The sequence below is a fragment of the Danio rerio genome, chromosome 8 (assembly GCF_049306965.1).
Source record: "Danio rerio strain Tuebingen ecotype United States chromosome 8, GRCz12tu, whole genome shotgun sequence".
Lineage (NCBI taxonomy): Eukaryota > Metazoa > Chordata > Actinopteri > Cypriniformes > Danionidae > Danio > Danio rerio.
This window is the reverse complement of record NC_133183.1, coordinates 3,586,771-3,600,535: the sequence shown is the minus strand read 5'-3', so window position 1 is coordinate 3,600,535 and position 13,765 is coordinate 3,586,771. Positions and strand designations below refer to the sequence as shown.

Sequence of the window (13,765 nt, the reverse complement as noted above, 5' to 3'; positions counted from 1 at the left end):
AGGATGATGGTTCAATATGAATAGAACAGAACCAAGAACTGTCCATCCCAATCAAAACAGTGGAAGTTTAGTGGGTCTCATGCTGTCAAAATATCTTGACAAACCACACATAAAGGTCGTGGTTCATCAGCTGGTCCTGTCCACATAAATCCTAAACTCAAATACTGATCATCATATCGTCGTCTTTTGGGTTTAAGCCCTGAACTTGAAGGCTTTTGTGGTGAGGGGGCGTGGCCGAGCGCCGTGGGAACGGAGTGAGGCCACCGCGTAAGTGGAAACACCTGCGGTGCGCACCTGCCTCAGATCCCACGGAAGGAGCTCTGGATCATAAAAGGAGGAACGAGGGCAGAGGAAGCCGAGAGAGGACCGGACCCGGACATATTTTACTTTTGCTTTCAGTTTGACGGCAGTCTCCGTGAGGAGCTGCCGTCCGTTTGTTTTGGTTTAGACGGAGCTGCCGTCACTGTCATTAATAAATCACTTTAAAACTGCTTCGGTTCTCCGCCTCCTTTTTCCCGGCGGCCAAAGGGCTGTGAACTTCATTACAGCTTTGAATCGGGGGGTCTCAGAAACCGACCCATTGTATTAGCAGGCATATACCTGTATTGGCGGGCTTGCCAAACAGAAGCGAATTCACAGCTATGGCCTTCTGGGTAAAAAAGGTTTTCTTATATTTGAAGTATAATTTTTTTTGCTTTGTTAATTAAAACGTTTAAATATAATAAAAAATACATATAATAATTAAACTTAATAATTATATTTTTATTATATTATTTTTTTCCCCGCGCCTCCCCTGACATGCTCTGGCGCCCCCCAGGGGAGGCGCGCCTCACACTTTGAAAACCCCTGGCAGAGGGGGATTATAGATGTGTTAGTGAAGCACAAATGAAGTGACAGGAGTCTCCATATACTGACACATTGTCACGCACTGACACACACATTTTCATACAGATAACATTAGTGCTGTTTTTGAATCTGCCACTATGCTGACACACATTTGTAGCTCCGCCTTTTTTTGAAAAGAGCACAAACTCATTTAAATTTAAAGCGACAGTCACCAAAACAGCACAATTAGGATCAAAGCCTAATGCTGCGTTCACACCAGACGCGGATAAAGCATCAAGTGCAAGTGATTTACATGTTAAGTCAATGCAAAGACACAAATAGACATCTTGCGGCGCGTTTTGAGGGAATGAGGCAGCATGAAAGACGCGATTCGCGCGAATGAAGCAGCGCTAGTTGAGTGTTTTGCGCGTTTGATGCACTTAATGCGCGTATCACACAAACCGCTCTAGTTGGAAAGTCTGAGCTCCAGCTGACATTCGTGCCACGTTAACCAATCAGGAGCTTTCTTTTGTAGGGCTATGATTATGACGTAGGGCCTGTTGTTGGCGTCCCGAGGGAAAATCCTCTTGCCGACACCGGACAACAGTTCATCGAACAGGGCTTGGTCGGAAGCACCGCTGAAAGCCTCCATAATCCAGGTATAGTTTCTGGAGGAGTTGATGAACTAACAGAGCTGCTGCATCTCTGAATGGATCTAGTGGACTCAGACACGAATCTACGCCTTTTTTCAGCCTTCGTTAAAGCACATAAACACAGCTACTCTCTCAATAAAATCTATGCTAGCCATTTAGCAACAAACCTAGAGTCACTAGGCAGACAGAAGCCCTGCCCATGATGCGAATCCACGTCTAATGTGGAGCGAATTTGACACGCAAATGAAGCGAGTAAACTCAAAATGTTCACGCATCTATTTCTGTCTGGGGTCCGTACGTGGATTACTCAATTAGCTGGATTTGGTTTTTGACGATTTGACACGATCCAGGATCGTTTTGTTCTTTAAAGCTCATCCGAGAGTTGTTGCCATAGCAACAGTTCTGGTAGCTCAAACCTGCGAGGGAGCAGGCTCATTTCATATAAACAGGATTAAATCAGGTCAGTTCAAGCAAAGATAATACTGAAAGTTGACTGAATTCTGATATTTTCTTACAGTAGTAGTTATACTGTATACACTTGGGAAAATAGTAAATAATTTTTTTTAAACTATATATATATATATATATATATATATATATATATATATATATATATATATATATATATATATGTATGTATATGTATATATATATGTATGTATATGTATATATATATGTATATGTTTGTATATGTATATATATATATATGTACATGTATATATATATATATGTATATATATATGTATATGTATATATATATATATATACATGTATATATATATATGTGTATATATATATATGTATATATATATATATATGTGTGTGTATATATATATATATATATATATATATGTATATGTATATATATGTATATGTATATATATGTATATGTATATATGTATATATATATATATATATATATATATATTTATGTATATATATATATATATATATATATGTATATGTATATATGTAAATGTATATATGTATATATGTATATGTATATATGTATATATATATGTATATATATATGTATATATATATGTATATATATATATATGTATATATATATATATATATATATATATGTATATATGTGTGTGTGTGTATATATATATATATATATGTATATGTATGTATATAATATATATATATCTGTTTGAAGAACCAAATTAGCCAGAGATCAGTTATCAAGATGAAAAGATCCATCTAAGCTAAATCATCTTAGATCATCTAAGATCATCTAAGCGAGGTACGAAGAACGGACGCCTGGTGTGAACACAGCATATAGGGTCAGTTTCAGAGAGTTCTAAAACATTATTTGAGTAGAATTTTGAGCAGAAACTTCACATACACACATCAGATACTTTTTTTTTTACATTTTCTGAAAAGGGGCATAATAGGTTCCCTAAAATAAAATCAATTTCTTAGTGCGTGTGCCTGTAGCTTGATCTACCTTTTTTTTTTAATCTGCACCCTTATTAACAGTTGGAGAAGACAAAATGCATGGAGAATATCACTTTAGTGAACAATGCATGGAATGAAAATGTACTATACTATAAAATACCATAACAAACAGCATGTGACTGAAGTATGTATATTCAGTTAAATTCAGCTTTATTTGTATGGCGCTTTTACAATGTAGATTGTGTCAAAGCAGCTTGACATAGAAGATTATAGCGAATTAAAGCAGAGTAGTTCACTTTTCAGTGTTTAAGTTCAGTTCAGTTTAGCTCAGTTCAGTGTGGTTTACTACTGAGAGTCCAAACACTGAAGAGCAAATCCAGTATATGTATGTGAATATGTAATAAACCACACTTAAAATGCACATGGAAAGTGCTTAAACTTGACTTTGTAAAAGGTGTAAGTACCCTGTTTAAATTAGTGTGTTTCCTACTCACATGGCTACTTTCTGGCCTTGCTGCAGCCTCTGCCAGTCTTCTTTCAGCGCTCGTATGGTGTGCCACGCTTGACCCCACGTGCGTCTCTGAGAGCTGTAGGGCAGAGGACGTTTGGGCTCATTTTCTGCAGCACAAAAACAGTAGTTTAGAGACCTTTAAAAAACGCTGGGTTGTATTAACCCACTAATAATTATGTTTACAGTTAAAAAATTTAATCTAATTTAAATTAGGTCTGGGCGCTATGACACCATATCACCACAAGTCATTTCATAACCGGATTATGATATATATTTACGGTTACTTTACGGTTCTCACTTCAAAATGGAATAAAAGTAGGATTCTGTAGTGATTCTTCCGCATCATCCCTGTCTTTGAGGCGCTGAACTCTGCATCAGAGCGCGAGAGACGGAGATGCCGTGTTTATTCCGCTCCGCGCTGAGCTAGTGTTCTTTTTTTTTTTTTTTAATCAAACGTCTTTATGTTGTGCGACACAACGAATCGATAATGCAGTTCGTTGCCAATGCTTTTAATAATCGATTTTTAACGATTTAATCGATTCGTTGTTGCAGCCCTAGTATTAATAGAATACTTGATCTCACGAACCATTAGACTCGCAAAATCCTGGAGGGACTTATTTATGTTTGTGTCAAAGCAACACCTCAGTGTTTACTTTATGAGTGAGTCTGTTGTTGAACCAATCATTTGAGTCAGTTATTCAATAATCCAATTCATAAAAATGAATCAGTAAATGAAATGAATGAATCGCCCTTAAAATGAATCAATTTAATGAATAATGAACCAAATGAATCAGATGACTGAATGAATCATCCGGATGAATGAACTTTGTGCAATGTACTGTACATTTTTGTATCTTGTTCACTTTCTTTTAAATATATAAATCGATTAAAGGTATCAAATATTACTTTTATTTGAAAAAAAAAAATGTTCTGTGAATTGACCAGTGCAAATATAAAAAGATTCACAAGTCACATTTTGCAACAATCATCTAGTCATCATCATTAGCAAAAATGCCAGAAAACAGTCAGTATTGCACGCCACCAAAGACCAGAAACTTACGAACGAATCGGATGTTCTCAGGGAGGACGCGCGGCGTAAACTGAGGCTCGTAGCTGCAGCACGAACGGTCAAACAGGAAAACCAGTGGCTCATCTGCTCGCCGATTGTCCATCAACTAAAAGAATAAAACAAAAACAAAGTCAGACAAGACTGAATGCACATAATCTGCCTGAATAGGCCCTTATCACAAGACAGTTATGACGCGTTTAATGGTCATCTGCATCTTAAAGTCCACATGAACCGGAAGCTGCGACCGTTTTTTACTATTGTGACGCAGCTCCTAGAGAAATGGAATATTAAATGAGAAAACAGTGGGTGTGGCTAATTTTTTTCTACTGCGAGCTGATTGGATGTAGTAAAGTAAGTAGGCATTTTATTTAGAAAGGTGTTATTACAACCTAACAGACTCCTCCTCACCATTTCTGTTTGTTGTTAAAGCAACAGCTAGAGAGGCGTGGTTAATTATGTTAGCCACACCCACTACCTCAGCCAGACGTAATCTGAGAATTGAACTGAAAACAAACAAGAAGTGCATTTTCAGATTTCAATTAAAGATTAGAAGGGCAAACTATACTTTGTTCGTAATGACATGCACGCATAAATTGTTCACCACAAAACCAGCAAAGTGAATTCTACTGCTGAGAAACCCGTAAATGTGAAAAGGGTCCATTTAAAACAAATTAGCATTAGCTTTAAACGTACACTATAATCGATGGCACACTGCATGACGCTGTTTTGCGGCTCAAGTGCAAGTCCCGCCTCCAGCAGCAGCTCCTGATTGGCTGGAGGAATGCCAGTGTCTTGTGCGATTCGCTCCTGCAGGGAAGCCACGTCGTCCTCCGGCTGCACTGAGTAGTTGAATATTTCAGCAGAGGTCATGTTAAGCACATGGACGAGCTGAGGAGAGAAACAACATGACATGTGACTTATGGCAAGAGTGATATGAGCAGTGATTCAGTATATGACTCTGTATGAGTAACCCTGATAATGCTTGGGTTTCTACTGCCAATAATGCTGATGATACACTGGTCAACTTTTTGAGCAATGTTGCCGGGCAACTTTGGGAAATGATGACATCAAATGTGATGCATATACAATATTGTTGCAGCCAGGCACAATATTGCCCAGCAACAACGCTTAAATAATTGCCGTGTAACATCACGCCTCATATTTTCCACGCAACATATGAACACCCATGGCTCATATAATTGTATTAATACTTTGTCTTGTTTCAGCTGTTTAAACTTATTTCAAAATGGTGCTTCCTATTATGTAATTCACCTTATAGAACATTGAAGTGACGATTCTCTATCAATCAGCTAAACCAATCAGCATTCAGTAAGTAGCATCTGCAGTAAGTCTTTCGGTACTGGGCTAGGTTAAAGTGCCATTTTACTCGGCGACCATTTTTGAAACTCCTCTAAATTTTCCAAATATACTTGCCCAGCTTATGATTGAATTTCATATTAGGAATCACCAATAAAATTTAACAACAACTGTCTATTTAGTTTTTCATTCATTCATTCATTCATCTTCTGCCGCTTTTCCGGGGCCGGGTCGCGGGGGCAGCAGTCTTAGGAGAGAACCCCAGACTTCCCTATCCCCAGACACTTCCTCCAGCTCCTCTGGGGGGATCCCGAGGCGTTCCCAGGCCAGCCGAGAGACATAGTCCCTCCAGCGTGTCCTGGGTCTTCCCCGAGGCCGCCTCCCGGTGGGACATGCCTGGAACACCTCCCTAGGTAGGCGTACCAAAACAGATGCCCGAGCTCCTCCCGGGTGTCAGAGCTCCTCACCCTATCCATCAGAGTGCGCCCTGCCACCCTTCGAGGGAAACTAATTTCGGCCGCTTGTATTCGAGATCTTGTCCTTTCGGTCATGATCCAAACTCATGACCATAGGTGAGAGTAGGAAGGTAGTTTGACAGGTAAATCAAGAGCTTTGTCTTTCAACTCAGCTCCTTCTTCACCACAATGGACCGGTACATCGACATTACTGCTGCCGCTGCACCAATCTGCCTGTCAATCTCACGTTCCATCCTTCCCTCACTTGTGAACAAAACGAGATACTTGAACTCCTCCACCTGGGGCAAGGACTTTCCTCCAACCTGGAGTTGGCAAACCACCTTTTTCCGGTGAAGCACCATGGCCTCGGACTTGGAGGTGCTGATTCTCATCCCAGCCACGTCACACTCGGCAGCAAACCGCCCCAGTGCATGCTGAAGGTCCATGTCTGATGAAGCCAACAGAACAACATCATCTGCGAATAACAGAGATGAAATCCTGTGTTCCCCAAACCGGACCCCCTCCAGCCCAAGGCTGCGTCTTGAAATTCTGTCCATAAACTAAACATGTCTATTTAGTTTCATTTATAAATACTCGACTCACTTCTGGTCCAAGCCCCTCCCCCAGAGTTTTGTCAGTCTATAGTAGGGCTATTCAATTAGTTTGTCTTGGGGGCCATTTCATGAAAAGCATCCCAAACGAAGGGCCGGAGAGATACGACTTGCTATATGAGTGATGATACAACTACATATAAGAGCCCATATGCTGTATTTTTGCTCCTTATGACACCCACGTTGGCCTTTTTCTACAATAAAATGTTAATATATTGTATTTTGAAACTACATAACATCACTGTATTGTACAATGGACTTTTTTATTATTATTATTTTTTATTTAGTATTTTGTTATTATGTATAATGTAAATTCAAGCTTTATATTAGGTAAGTAGCTATTTAAATACTGTGGCAAATTAAAGCGCACTTAATAGTGAAATCGGCTAATCGTTGCATCCCTAATAATGATATCAGTGCATTGTACAAAAGGCCTTTTCTACAAACATATCTAAATGCTGCCTGCGCCACTCGCTTAATGTCAGGTGACTCGCTCTCTGCGCAGCCTCTGCAGCTTGTGCTATATTGAACAGACGCACTTCACTTCATAACTACAGTGGCAGCTTTTCGACTGAACTAAATTTATTTTGATGTCTTGGTCACACTGTTTGAAGAGCCGGAACAAATTGCCTCGGGGGCCAGGTTCGGCTCGCAGGCCGCCAATTGTATAGCCCTGTTTTATAGCGATTGGTGATTGGCTCTTGTACTAGAAGGCGGGCTTTATTTACCATATAGCGATCAACGATTGGCTCCTGTACTAGAAGGTGGGCTTTATTAGCCACATTGATCGTTTCTCTTTTCCCCCATTTAAAACAATAGTGACATGTCTTGCGTAGTCTATAGTCTTTGGCTAGTTAGCCTTATGAATGGGTCCAAAAATGTGGTATGTGAATGTTTAGGATGCACAAAAATACAAATTCTGGACCAAAATTAAAAATTCTGTATGCATTTGGGTGAAAATTGAAACCAAAAATTGTTTGAAACAATGATTTATTATTTTATTAATAGAATTTTGTATGACTTATTCTGATTCCAAAAAAAAAACACAGGCAAATAAATAACCCCATCTTGCTGACAGTAAACAAGTCGAGAGGAATCATTTTACCGGTGTTGCCTTGACAGCAGGAACAAGTATACTACAAGTTAATGTCCTGTCGGCGTGTTATTTGAGTAGACTTTGCTTATTTGGTGAACATGTGCAATTCACAAATTAATAAGTTCGTAAGTAGAACAGCATAGAAAACCTTAAACTATACAATGCGTGAACATAAGCAGACTATCCATAGAGCAGTATATAGAGCTATTTTCTTTGACCGTCAGCAAGTGCTCCACTACTCTTGCTCATTGATTGATGCAGCAAAAAGATCTGCCTTTGCATGGTGCATTGAAATGAATTGGTTTCATAGCACAGTGCTTTCCACATCAGGTGTGAAAGCTACTTCACGACTATGGTGCAGCATAACCTTTTTTTTAACTCATATTTTTTTTGCCCATATTTCTAAAATGCCATTACAGCCGTTAATTTTGGCCGTCAAAAATTTTGGCAGGTCCCTAGTACAGTTTGCTATTTTAATACCATTCACAACTGACAGTGGTATTGAAAATAATTGCATACTGCACAGTACTAAACGACATTGCTCAGTGTGAACGAGCCAATATTTTTATGCGACTTGCTGATCATACTATTGAACTTCAGCCTACCTTTAGATTGAGAATGTGGCTTAATTCATCAAAGCAGAAGCAGGGGGCTTTTGGAGCATCTTTGGCACCCTCTGGACTGGTTTCTTTACTCTCCTCTTCTGCATCTTTGGGCGTCTCCTGACTCTCTTTGTTGCGCTGTTTTAAGTCTTTTCCTCGCTCTTTAGGTGACCATCTCAGCATCATCTGCAGCCAGCGCTCCAGCTCACCAGCTAACAGTCTGAAACGCATCTTTATAGCTTAAAGTTCAACCTAAAAAACTGTGATCACTCTATTTACTGGTTTAATAATCTTGTGATGGCTGCACAATTTGGTGGAAAAAAATGTACAATAAGGGTGTATTAGTCAATGCATTTACTAACATGAACAAGCAATGAACAAAACATTTATTACGTTATTCGTCCATGTTAGTTAATGAAATACAGTTGTTTATTGTTAGTTCATGTTAACTCATGGTGCATTAACTAGGCTTAACAAGCAGGAATTTGGGTTTTAATAATGCGTTAGTAAATGTTAAGCTATGATTAATAAATGCTGTACAAATATTGTTCATAATTAGTTCATGTTAGTAAATACATTTATCTAATGAATCCATATTGTAAAGGTTGACCAAAAAAAGGAAGTTTCTTGTTTTTCTGATCTTTTTTGTGTTATTGCAATAAAAAAAAATAAAACTTTGCGATGCTTTGCTGTTTGGCCTGCAATCATTGGACAGAGGCTATTCATAAAACATCATTCTAACAAGTATTAGTATTTTACCAAATTATTCATCAATTTATTTTATTTTCAGCTTAGTCCCTTATTAATCTGGGGTCGCCACAGCGGAATGAACTGCTAACATATCCAGCAGATGCCCTTCCAGTCGCAGGCCAGGACTGGGAAACACCAAACACTCTACACAGTGGCACAGTGCGTAGCACGTTAGCTTCACTGCAAGAAGGTCACTAATTCGAGCCTTGCCTAGGTCAGTTGGCGTTTTTTGTGTAGTTTGCATGTTCTCCACATGTTTGAATTGGTTTCTTCCGGGTGCTCCGGTTTCCCCTGTAAGTCCAAAGACATGCGGTACAGGTGAATTGGGTAGGCTAAATTGTCCGTAGCGCGCGTGTGTGTGTGTGTGTGTGTGTGTGTGTGTGTGTGTGTGAATGGGTGTGTATGAACGTTTCCCAGTGATGGGTTGCAGCTGGAGGGGTATAAAACATTTGCTGGATAAGTTGGCGGTTCATTCCTCTGTGGCAACCCCAGATTAAAAAAAACGGACTAAGCCAAAAAGAAAATGAATGAATGAATATTATTAACAAAAAATAATTAGTAATTATTATTTATAATTAGTATTACAAATAAATTAAACCAAATAAAAATGAATAAAAACTAACAAATTAAGGAAACTTTATTTAACTGTAAAAATAGTATTTAAGAATAAATGTAACCATTTTGTTGTACAGCACAAATGTAAAATAATGTTTTATTAAATTGTATTTTATTTATAGCGGTCTGTATTTTCAAACTTTACACCACATAGAGCTCTTTTTTTTTAAAACTCAAACAGTAAAATGTATTATTATTATAAGATATAACAATTATTAATTATTATTAATAAATAAAATCATATAAAAACGAACAAAAAATAATAAACTAAGGAAACTTTAACTGTAAAAATTGTATTTAATTTTATTTTAAATATATATAATTTTTTACAGCACAAATGTAAAAAAAAATTTCTTATTTTTTTATAGCGGTCTTAATTTTCAAACTACACCACTTTTGGTTTAAAAAAGAGCATTAGCAATACAAATTATTGTTTATATTGTTGTTGTTGTAATTATTAACATTTTTATTGTTATTATTATTTTGTTTTTTTTGAAAAAGTCACATGTTGAGAGTCAAAACATCAATATAACAAAAAAGTAACAATATTAGTATTTTATTTGACTATTATTAATAAACAAAAATAATAATAGTAATAATAATAACAATAATAATAATATTAACAATAATAATAATAACAATGATAATAATAATAATAATTATTATTATTATATAATTATAAATTATTACTTATAAATAAAGCCAACTTAAAATAATTAAATAAATTTATAAAAAGAAAAATATATAATTATGTCGTACAGAGTAAATGTAACAAAAAAAAAATTATAACTGGCTTCATTTTCAGTTACACATTATAAAAAAAGAGCATTATCAATGCAATATATTACTATTATTATTATTAATAATTCATTTTCTTCCGCTTTTCACAGATGAGACTTCCCTCTCATTAGACACTACTTCCAGCTCCTCCGGGGGGATACCAAGGCGTTCCCAGGTCAGCCGACAGACATAGTCCCTCCAGCTTGTCCTGGGTCTTCCCCGAGGCCTCCTCCTGGTGGGTCATGCCTGGAACACCTTCTTAGGTAGGTGTCCAGAAGGCATCTGAAACAGATGCCCGAGCCACCTCACTGAAATCTCTGGATGTGGAGGAGCTACTTATCATCCAGAGAACTACTCCGAGCTCCTCACCCTATCTATAAGGGTGAGCACTGCCACTTTGAGAAAGAAACTCATTTTGGCTGATTGTTTCCGAGATCTTATCCTTTTAGTCATGACCTAAAGCTCATGACCATAGGTGAGAGTAGGAAGGTAGACTGATCGGTAAATCAAGAGCTTTGCCTTTCGCTTGTTGTTGTTATTATTATTATTATTATTATCCTCATCATCATCATCAACATCAAATCTTATATTTATTTATACATTTTTTGGGGGAAAACTCACTTGTTGAGGTTATGAGGGTTTGGTAGGTGTTTAGAGTATCGAACCTCTCCACCCAGATCCTCATAAACCACAATATCATCCACATGTTTCTGCTGGAGTTTGCTGTGCCTAAAGGAAAAAAAGAGCAACGTGAGTTCAAATGAAGCTGGGGTTGTTTTCACACACACCCTTGAGCACCGGCGTCAGTCTTGATTTTTCTTTCATTCTCAGAGGATATATTTTAAAAACAGTTTGTGTGTTGACAATACTGGAGAACGGCCAATCACAGTACAGAGATCTCTCTGCAATAACACACTGCTGTGAGGGGATTATTATCTTTACGCAAGCATAAGAAGTTACAACAATAGTGCTTTATCATGAGTTATCAAGGTTTTTTCTGCATGGGGAACAGGATCTGTACCTCACACTGACAGGTCATGGCTTAAATTGTGTGATTGTGGTTATGTTTTGCTTTTTTTTCTGATGAATTCAACAGGTAACACTGTTATTCTGAATTTATACTGGCACTATTGTCAGCGATAAGAAAAAGGAAGTTGTTTTTTAATTAATTATTTTAGAAATGCTGTAATTTCCTCACTTTTACACGTCATAATCAAAGACATGTTTTGGAGCAGGATTTGAGGCCAAAAATGTATTCAGCTTAACATCCAAAACAAGCTGAAACTAAGATTCCCACAGTCTTGAAAATCCAAGGTATTGACCTTATTCTAAAATGTGGAAGTGCGCCTGTTTTTGCGATTGTTTTAGAACTTCCGATTCAGTCGCCTATGAGAAAAATGACTAGGAATAATAAACGGCAGAAAACAGTCAAACTACTTGCTCTACAAACAAATGTTTGCATGACTATACAGACTAAGTAGAATAATATAATAAGAAAATATCAGTTTGCAACATCAAACAGCGAAACGAGCAGTTTTTAATGTCTAAAAATGAATGGAAGTGTATGAGACCGGAAGACTTGAGCCAAAAAGACTGAAATGGCTGCGCCCGCTCGTCAGCAAAGAATAAGGTGAATATTAAAAAGTCTCTATGAATTTTAGACATGGAAAACCATGGAAATGAATTGTTTTTTAAAAAGACATGAGGATTTCTATATCAAATGCTTATTGTTTCTAGATATCCCAAAAATGTTTAATCAGGCAGTGTATGTTTATTTATTTATTTTTTAACTATAATGCAAAACCATTATTCAGCAAAATATAGACCTTTTTCTTGGAACGCAAAATTAGCCATGATGCTTTGCGTGTATGCGCAAGGAGAATGCGAAGAACTTCCGGTCGGCAGCTGATGCGTGTAAACAGTCACATCTGGACAGCTTTGAAACGATAGTTTTAATCTATTTTACCTGCTTTTATCCTCTTTGAACTAACACTGTTGTCCATCAGCAGCATCTCCTGGACTGATCATTTAAAGAAATGCGATCTAATAGGATGGAAAACAGCTGCTGTGAGGCGTTTTGCCCTCGTTGTCAGACGGCATCTTCTGCAGTTTAAATGAAGCCTCGACATCGATAAAGTCAACATTTTCTCTTTATTTCAAATATATAACCAGCCCAAACTAATGTCATTCACCAAAATGTTTGACACACACACACAGCCTGTACTGTGCCACTGACACACTGATTTAATAACTGTGACAACATGAAAATATAGGCTAGTGTCATTTCGAAATGACAGAAAAACACAAACCGTGGTAAAAACAACACACGAAATAAAACACAAACGGCTCGCGATTAGAATGAACAGCGAATCAGCAGCAGAGGATCAATAACAGACTTTTATTGGTTATTTTTGTAAATTGCACGACTTTCATACCTGTTAAGTTTCATGCCAGTACTCTGGTTTGCTCTCTCTCTCTCTCTCTCTGTGTGTGTGTGTGTGTGTGTGTGTGTGTGTGTGTGTGTGTGTGTGCGCGCGTGTGTTAAAGAGCCGCTGAGCTAACAGCTGACAGGCCGGGAACACACACACACACTGTATTTCTGACGGCAGACACGTGAACTAGGAGAACGTTTTTCTCGTATTTCTGACGCGCTTGAACCACATGTGACAGATTATAACGGCTTTAACAGACACATTTCTAAGTTGTGTGTCACAAAAACACTCTGTTATCCATTAAAAACGTTATTGAAACCCATTTTTGGAGCGCAAATTACCAGTTGTACACGCTGTGAACGGAAGTTTTTAGCATTCCATAGGAAGACGCTGGTCGCTATGGCGCCCTCCATACAGCAGCCATGAAAAAGGTCTATAAACAACTGGAAAAGTAATTAATTGGTTTAAAAGAGTCAGAACCTTGAAGTAAGGTTAGGCAATGTCTTCCAATTTGGCATTGTACGTTGTCTAATGTGAAACATCGCAATGGACGATGATATCATCGACATAGGCGGCAGTCAATTAATTATTTATGAATAATTAATTAATTCATAACAAATTAATTATTTGTTGCCTACCGTT

At 37.5% G+C, this 13,765-nt stretch overlaps 1 protein-coding gene across 5 annotated transcripts in view; it reads right to left on the bottom strand.

Annotated features, from left to right (window-relative positions):
- ikbkb (inhibitor of nuclear factor kappa B kinase subunit beta) overlaps positions 1 to 13,765 on the bottom strand; it is a 91,547-nt gene that overhangs the window by 39,532 nt on the left and 38,250 nt on the right. For all 5 annotated transcript variants that reach the window (XR_012383759.1, XR_012383760.1, XR_012383761.1 and 2 more), the window contains exons 9-13: positions 11,313 to 11,420; positions 8,550 to 8,766; positions 5,159 to 5,353; positions 4,457 to 4,571; positions 3,380 to 3,503 (exon numbers count right to left, since the gene is read on the bottom strand). Coding sequence is in view for 2 of the 5 variants with exons in the window: in XM_073909658.1 (XP_073765759.1) it covers positions 3,380 to 3,503; positions 4,457 to 4,571; positions 5,159 to 5,353; positions 8,550 to 8,766; positions 11,313 to 11,420 (759 nt within the window). In the remaining 3 variants the exon portion in view is untranslated. The remainder of the gene's footprint in view (positions 1 to 3,379; positions 3,504 to 4,456; positions 4,572 to 5,158; positions 5,354 to 8,549; positions 8,767 to 11,312; positions 11,421 to 13,765) is intronic.